Source organism: Nanorana parkeri, unplaced genomic scaffold (assembly GCF_000935625.1).
Source record: "Nanorana parkeri isolate BGI_ZX_2015 unplaced genomic scaffold, ASM93562v1 scaffold2576, whole genome shotgun sequence".
In the NCBI taxonomy this organism is placed as follows: domain Eukaryota; kingdom Metazoa; phylum Chordata; class Amphibia; order Anura; family Dicroglossidae; genus Nanorana; species Nanorana parkeri.
In genome coordinates, this window is record NW_017308844.1 from 84590 (window position 1) to 92752 (window position 8163).

General features: G+C 55.5%; 1 protein-coding gene across 1 annotated transcript in view; it reads left to right on the plus strand.

Annotated features, from left to right (window-relative positions):
* The first annotated feature begins 3262 nt into the window (after positions 1-3262).
* Positions 3263-8163, plus strand: part of TMEM115 (transmembrane protein 115) — a 19082-nt gene continuing 14181 nt past the window's right edge. The window contains exon 1 of the mRNA XM_018573856.1: positions 3263-4132. Coding sequence (XP_018429358.1) covers positions 3291-4132 — 842 coding nt within the window. The 5' untranslated portion in view covers positions 3263-3290. The remainder of the gene's footprint in view (positions 4133-8163) is intronic.

Genomic DNA, 8163 nt, shown 5'->3' on the forward strand with positions numbered 1-8163 from the left:
GGAGCGCTAGCTGTGGCCCCCGGAAGGTCCTTGGGACCAGCGGGCCAGCGCAGGACCCGTCCTTCCCGGTTTGCTGCTGTCCGTATTGCGCCCTGCGCTGTGAAGGGCGGCGGCGGGCGAGAAAGGGTTAGGGGGCGGCCAGTGGAAGGCGACCAGTGAGTGTGCGGGCCAGGCTGGGAAGGTGTTTGAGAAGAAAGGGCCGGAAGAGGTTAAAGAGGGAGCAAAGCAGCAGGAGGAGGCTGCCCTGCTTGAGGAGACAGAGACAGCAGCTGTGGAAAAAGGGGAGGTGGGGCCAGGCTGCTGCTGACATGTACAAGAGGGCCAAGGGAGAGTGTAAGCATTGTCTACGGCCACACCACCCTGAACGCGCCCGCTCTCGTCTGATCTCGGAAGCTAAGCAGGGTCGGGCCTGGTTAGTACTTGGATGGGAGACCGCCTGGGAATACCAGGTGCTGTAGGCTTTTTCCTCCAGCAGGGGTCGCTCTCCTCTATTGCTCTTCACATGAGTTGGTGTTTTTTTTTTCTTTTTTTCCACCAGCGCTGCTGCGCACCTGGGCGTTTTGAGAGATCGCCCCCTCCGCCCTTTTCTTCGCCCGCTTCCCCTCTGCTTCACCCCACTTTTGAAAAATCCTTTTCTCTCTCCCCCCCCCAGGAGCTTGATAAAGAACGCGCTGGCTTACTGTCATCCTACATCATTTTATTACTTTATTGCTGTGGTCTATGTCTATAGGGCAATGCCGTGGATGGCGCTCGTGCTCAACATGTTTTGTGTAAAAACCTCGTAGTTGTGAGGAAACCGGAAGTAATGCGGTCCCACAACTCGATAAGTTCGTAGTTTTGATCGATCACCGGCTGTAGTCGGCTCTGTATACAATGTAATCAGCATGTCCACCAATCGCTACAACACAACGGTTCCATGTTCTGCATTCATCTCTCCCGACGGATCAGAAATATAACCATCCGGTAATGACGCCAACAACATACATGACGTCCCGTGATCTATAACGTGTCCTCCGTGGTGATCACATTGTAACAATCCTCCGTCGCGGCAAACATCGGACTTCCTGGAAGCCGGGAGGATACAACGTTTCATCAGAAACAATTGTCCGCATTTTATCCTATTATCCCCCCAGTGCTGCTGAACTCCTGCAGCCTATTCCAGCCACTTCCTGTCTACACGAACTCTCTCCAGCGTCGGCTGCTCATCGCTGCTCTGGACCGGCTTCGTAATGGTGACAACTGTGGACAGCTAAACAATGTGTATTGTCGCAGTTGCTTGTAGTCTCCATCGGGGTCATGTGACAACACAGGAGCACAGTTGAGAGATAGTGACAGAGCATTGTTGCCTTACAACAGGAAGTGCCTGAACAAGGCAGAGCCTGCTTGCCCTATAACAGGAAGTGTCTAAACAAGGGTAAAGGGTTGTCACCCTATAAGAGGAAGTGCCTAAACAAGGACAGAGCATTTCCACCCTATAACAGGAAGCGCCTGAACAAGGACAGAGCATGTCTCTACTAGCATGCTTACCCTATAAAATGAAGTGACTGAACAAAAAGTTGTCACCCTATCACAGAAGTGCCTGAACAAGGACAGAGCGTTGTCACTATGTAACAGGAAGTGCCTGAACAAGGACAGAGCGTTGTCACTATGTAACAGGAAGTGCCTGAACAAGGACAGAGCGTTGTCACTATGTAACAGGAAGTGCCTGAACAAGGACAGAGCATTGCCATCCTACAACAGGAAGTGCCTGAACAAGGATAAAGCATTGTCACCCTATAACAGGAAGTGAGAGAACAAGGACAGAGTGTTGTCACCCTATAACAGGAAGTGCCTGAACAAGTGTAGGTACGATGTGTATAATGAGCTCATATTCCAGCACCAGTAATAACCAAATATAATGTATAAAGTACTTTTAACACCCAAATATTGCCATTTATACGCACGAATCACATTCACACACATACAGGGAAGTGTACCAAAGCTTCAAGGAACTGAAGCCGGAACATTATCCACGTGACCAACAGGCGACCAATCACAGGATGACTGGCAGAGCACCGGTGTCTGGCCTCCCATCGTGCCTCGCGGAATGGGCGACGCATGCGTAGTGAGCTGATTTGAAGCCCTTTGCTGCGGGGGGCGGAAAAAACTGGCGCATGCGCACCACGCACTCCCGAAGCCTCAGCTCCAGACTCCGTTTCCCGGCATGCAGAGCGGTGTGGTCTCTGCACATGCGCAGTGGGGTGTTTGCGCTGCGCTGCTGGTGACGTTGTCGGGTGGAACAGTCCTGCCTTTCCGGGAGAGACGAGGCCTGGGAGCGGACGGGGGCCCGCCACACTTCCCCCTACCAGCGACAGGGCCCCAGCAAACTTGTGTCCGGCGGTGCCAGTTCCGAGGGCCCCAGGGACCACTTTCGGGAGAGTCAGGGGCCCCAGGGTTCCTGATCCAGCGCTGTCAGTGGCTCCAGAGATCCTGCGGCAGCACCAGGGGCCCCAGAAGCGCTCCATACATCAGTGTTCAGTACAAGGCTTCCAGAAATCTTCCAGGAGTGCCAGGGGCCCCACCGTTCCTCTATAAGCACCAAGGGCCCCTTGGTGTCAGTGGCCCCAAGAGTTCAAATATTTGCGTCTACAACCCCAAGAGTTCATAGACTGGTGCCAGGGCGCCCAAGAAGTTGTAACCTGGTGTTCAGGGAGTTCATATACTGCTATCCGGGGGTCCAGAGTTCCGGATCCAGCAGTGCCAAAGTGTCAGGGGCCACAGGTGTCAGGAGCCGCACAACTCTGAAGGTTCTTATCCAGCCTCATAAGTTCCTGGGGCCCCTTGCAACAGGACTTTTCATTCGTCCGGGGCCACACATCATAAGACTTTAATCCAGTATTGTCCGGTGGCCACACATCTCCGCAGAACTCTCATCCAGCTGTGCCCAGGGCCACACATCTTCAAAGGACTCTCGCCACGCAGTGTCTGGGGCCACGCTTCTCCACAGCACTCTCATCCAGCTGGGCCTCACATCTTCATAGGACTCTCACCAAGCAGTGCCCAGGGCCACACATCTTCATAGGACTCTCATCCAGCTGTGCCCAGGGCCACACATCTCCTAGGACTCTCGTGTATTGGAGGACCCTGGCCTGGTATCTCTGGTGGGTGACCCCGGTGGACTGTTGGGGCTCCCGGCCTTCTTAACGATAAGGACGTGTCTGCTTCCTTACAGAAAAGTCAACGTCCCCCCAGGATCTCGGGGCCCCGCGCTCCCTCAGGGTTTAGACCTCCGGTGAGGTCCCGCAGCCGCCATGCTGCGCTCCATCCCTGCGAACCGCCTGGTGGCGGTCGTGTCCGGCAGCAGCGTCCTGGTGAAGTGCCTGTGGGGCTCGGTTCTGCTCCTCTACCTCCTCTCCGTTTGGGTGGACACGGCGCACGTCCTGGCCGTCACCCCGGGCCTGCTGCTGCCCCCCAACCTATGGCTGTGGACCCTGTTCACGCACGGGCTGGTGGAGCTGCACGTCTGGGACGTTTTGGCCAACCTTCTGTTGACTTTGGGGGCCGGCCGGAGACTGGAACCACTGTGGGGGGCCCCGGAGCTGCTCCTCTTCTACGGCGTGGTGAGCATCTCGGTGGGCGTCCTGAGCTCCCTGTGCTTCCTGGTGGCCTACGCGGCCTCCTCCGACCTCCACTTCCTCTTCTCCACCCGAGTCCACGGCTTCCCCGCCTTCGCCGGAGCCGTCCTGGTGGCGCACAAGCAGACGTTCGGAGATGGGCTGGTGGACTCCCGGCGGTGGGTCCGGCTCCTGCCCCAGCTGGCCCTCCTGAGTGTGGCGGTGCTGACGTTGGCCGGTCTGATCCCCGGCCCCGTGCTGGCCGGGTACGGCCTGGGGATGGCGTCCGGTTGGGTGTACCTGCGCTTCTATCAAAGACACAGCCGGGGCAGAGGCGACATGTCCGACCACTTCTCCTTCGCCAGCTTCTTCCCCGGGCCTCTGCAGCCGGTCGCTGGTCTCCTGGGCAACCTGACGCACGCCGCCCTGGTGAAACTGTGGCTGTGCCCGCGGGCGGTGAAGAGATACGATGTCGGGGCTCCTTCGTCCATCACCATCAGCCTTCCCGGGACGGACCCTCAAGACGCGGAGAGGCGGAGGTGAATATTGTGTAGTAGACCATTCATGAAAATGTTGACCTGTAGCCGTTGGGGAACCTCGGCAATGGCGGTTCTTTACCAGCTGGAAGGCCGCTTGTTGCTCAATGTTGACCTGCAGCCGTTGGGGAACCTCGGCAATGGCGGTTCTTTACCAGCTGGAAGGCCGCTTGTTGCTCAATGTTGACCTGCAGCCGTTGGGGAACCTCGGCAATGGCGGTTCTTTACCAGCTGGAAGGCCGCTTGTTGCTCAATGTTGACCTGCAGCCGTTGGGGAACCTCGGCAAGGGCGGTTCTTTACCAGCTGGAAGGCCGCTTGTTGCTCAATGTTGACCTGCCGCCGTTGGGGAACCTCGGCAATGGCGGTTCTTTACCAGCTGGAAAGCCGCTTGTTGCTCAACCAGAAGACATTACAGCCCGTTGGGGCTCCGGGTCCCAAGCAGGGTAAGGGAATAGGGCCACTTCATCTGCCCCTCCTTTTCCCATCACTCCATTGGGATGGAAAGGGAATTGAAGTGCCCAGCACATGGAGGTACGGGGGGTGAGCGTTCACACTTCTCTTCTTCCATGTGACCGCGCCGGTGACTGACCCAACTCTGTCACGTGGGGGCGGGGGAAGGCGTCCTCGGTCTTTCGCTCCAGCAAGTCGCTCTGCAGTTGATTTAAAGGAACCCTGTAAGGCAGGGGTAGCAAACCTCCGGGCCCTCCAGCTGTGGGGAGAAACTACAAATCCCACGATGCATCTCTCTCCGGTAGTCGTGTCTGTGAGAATCTTGCAATGCCTCATGGGATTTGTAGTTCCACCCCACAGCTGGAGGAGGGCCGGAGGACCCCCAACAAGGGTCCCTTTAAGGCAGGGGGTAGCAAACCTCCGGGCCCTCCGGCTGTGGGGTGAAACTACAAATCCCACGATGCATCTCTCTTCGCGGGAGCCGTGAGAATCTTGCAATGCCCTCATGGGATTTGTAGTTCCACCCCACAGCCGGAGGGCCCGGAGGTTCGCTACCCCCTGGTCTAAGGCTTTCTTGTCCGGTCCCAGCGGCCGAACGGAGCGCCATGGGAGCAAAGTAAGGTGAGTGGATGCTGCTGGGAGGAGGGGGAGGTGCTTGGGGCGATCATTTTGCTTTTCCCTGCACGGGCGGGGGAAAGGGTCACTTTAAATGTTTGAAATAGTTCCGCGGTGACTTTGTGTAAGCGACGTGTTTAGCAGCAGGCGGGAGGTCCGGAGATATCCTTTGGCATTGCCCCGGGCCCCCTGCGTGCCGTCAGATCACCCGACGTTCCTACGCAAGTGCCGACTTCCTAAAGTGTTTGCAGAGGCTCCGCCTCCCGTGTGGCAGCTTCCAGCCCCGGCGATAGGTCGCTCCCGGAGCAGTGCGGGAAGTACCACAGTAACCCTTGGGGTATGTCCAGGCATTACCTCTATTTACACCCATACCTACCTTCTACCCCGCCCCCCCCCATCATGTCATATTAGTCCTTTACCTTCTTCCTGTTGTCATAATTGGCTATTATTAATCATGTGATGTCATCACCAGGCTTGTACCATTCTTGCAGGGGCAGCCGCTGGGCTACCCCGGCAACCTAGCTAACACCTAACCTAGCAACCTAGTTCCTGTTGACTTAGCTAACACCCCTGAACTACCCTGAACTACATCTCCCGAGAGCCCTTTCCTTACATATACTAAAGGGTGAAGAGTTCGGGGGAGGAGTTTGGAGACGTGAACAATCCGGGACAACAGAGCTGATTGGGATAAATTCTGCAATTCGGCTCACTTTCCAGTTCAGCTCTGTTGTCCCCGATTGTTCCCCTCTCCGAACTCCTCCCCCTTCTGTGAATAACCTGAGTGTGTGTGGACAGGAAGTCAAGGCAGCCGAAACGTTTTTGCTGGGAAAGAAAATAATGTATGCATGTGGTGATGGGTGGTGCTCTGTAGTCCAGCAGGCAGGACTGACAACACTACTTGGGAATTCAGAGCAGCAGAGGCACGGTGATTTCAGGTAGGGATTAGTGATGGGCTCGGGCGTGTAATCGCAGCTCCAAGTGCCGAGCGCCGCCAAGAAGCTGACAGCGCCAATCCCAGGCACTGAGACATTGTCCCGGTCCGCGGCTGCAGAGATCGGGATAATGTCTCAGTACCTGTGATTGGCGCTGTCAGCTTCCTGCTCGGCACATGGAGGTACGAAACGCCCGAGCCCATCGCTAGTAGGGATGCACCGATACCGGTTTTTCGGTATCGAGTACTGAGATATATATATATATTTTTTTAAGTACTCGCCGATACCAAATATTATTCCCGGAAGTTCCATTAAAGGAGAACTATGAGGGGGAGGGGCTTCTCACTCACCTCAGCTGAAAAATGGCCGAGACAGGAAGGGGGTCTAACACCGCGGATGTCAACTGGTTAAGGAAGCCAGGCGGTGTGTAATGACTCGCCACCCGGCTTCACGATTAGCAGGGAAGCCGTCTCCATGCTCCCTCATCACCAGGAGATGAGAAAGCACGGAGCTGGCTTTCTGGCCAATCAAGAAGCCAGGCGCCGTGTAATGAATGGCTTCCTGATTGGTCGAGAAGGAGGCCGGGCAACCCGTCATTACACGGCGCCCGGCTGCCTGATTGGCCAGGAAGCCGGCTCCGTGCTCCCTCGTCACAAATGACAAGGGAGCATGGAGACGGCTTCCCAGCCAATCAGAAAGCTGGGGGGGAGGGGGCGTCTATTGACTCACTGCCCGGCTTCCTGATACCGGAAGCTGAAGTATCGGGCCAGGCATTGGGCGAGATCGAGTGCCCGCCCAAATACTCGGCACCGATACTAGTATCGGTATTGGTGCATCCCTAATTTCACGTCAAACAGGAAGCCCGGAGCTCACTGGATTTCTGGCAGACCCAACAGGTATTGTTCTGTACTGTCAGCATTTGTAATGGGACAGAACGCAGGGGAATGTGCGTGTATTGCAGAGATGCGCTGAACGTTTCATTTTGCACAGACGTGCACTGTAAGTGTGTATCCAATGCAGGAATATGTACCGTGTGCAAGTCACAGCTCCTCCAGGTTGGAATTTAGGCGTTCCATAATGCAACACACATTGGGGGGGGGATTTATCAAAACCGGAGCAGTTGCCCGTGGCAACCAATCAGCTTCTCTCTCCAGTTTGTTCAGTTAAGCTTTGAAAGTGAAAGAGGGAAGCTGATTGGTTGTTATGAGAAACTGCTCCAGATTCTGACGAATTCTCCTCGCGTGGTTTTGGGGTTTTGTATTTTTTTTTTTTACACATTTCACTTTCCAATGTCGCTAAAAACCGGTTACACGGAAGGAGTCCGATAACATATGGAGGTTTGCTGATTAAAGGAGAACTATGGGGTCAGGGCTTTCCCCCATAGTTCTCCTTAGGGTAACGGGAGGACACAAACTAGCGCCCTCCCGTCACCCAAAGCTCAGTATATAGGGAGCTACAGCTCGCGGTACACTGAGACGCCGGAGCGGATCCCGACATTACTGTCGAGATCCGCCCAGCCGCGTGAGTGACAGCTGGCTCTGCCTATCTAGAGGCAGAGCCAGCTGAGCCCGCCCCCTCCCTGTCCGTTCCGCCAGTCAACCCGATCTACTGAGCCGACCTGTGACAGTCTCATTGTCACAGGTCGGCTCAGATTATGAGGAGGAGTGAAAATCAGTCACCTCATAGTTCTCCTTTAAGCCTTCTGGCTGCTGGTGAGTAATGACACACGTATGTACGTATATATATGTATGTATGTATGTATGTAGTGGAATAAAGTTTGCACCAGAGCAGTCTGAGTAACTTACACGTGTTGAGCTGGCTTTAAAATGGTGCCCCAGCCCTCCATATCCTCCTGCAAGCTTTGTCCGGGCCAACACGGGAGCGGGCTGACCGTTGCCGACGGCTGAGCTCCCAAATCCTGAATTCTGAGGCTGCCCTGGTTTGCCGTCACATGACTTCATAGTCATGTGACCACTGCATTGTACATATAGAGTCTGGCGAAGCCTCGGAGTCCAATGCTGGCTGCACTGATTGAC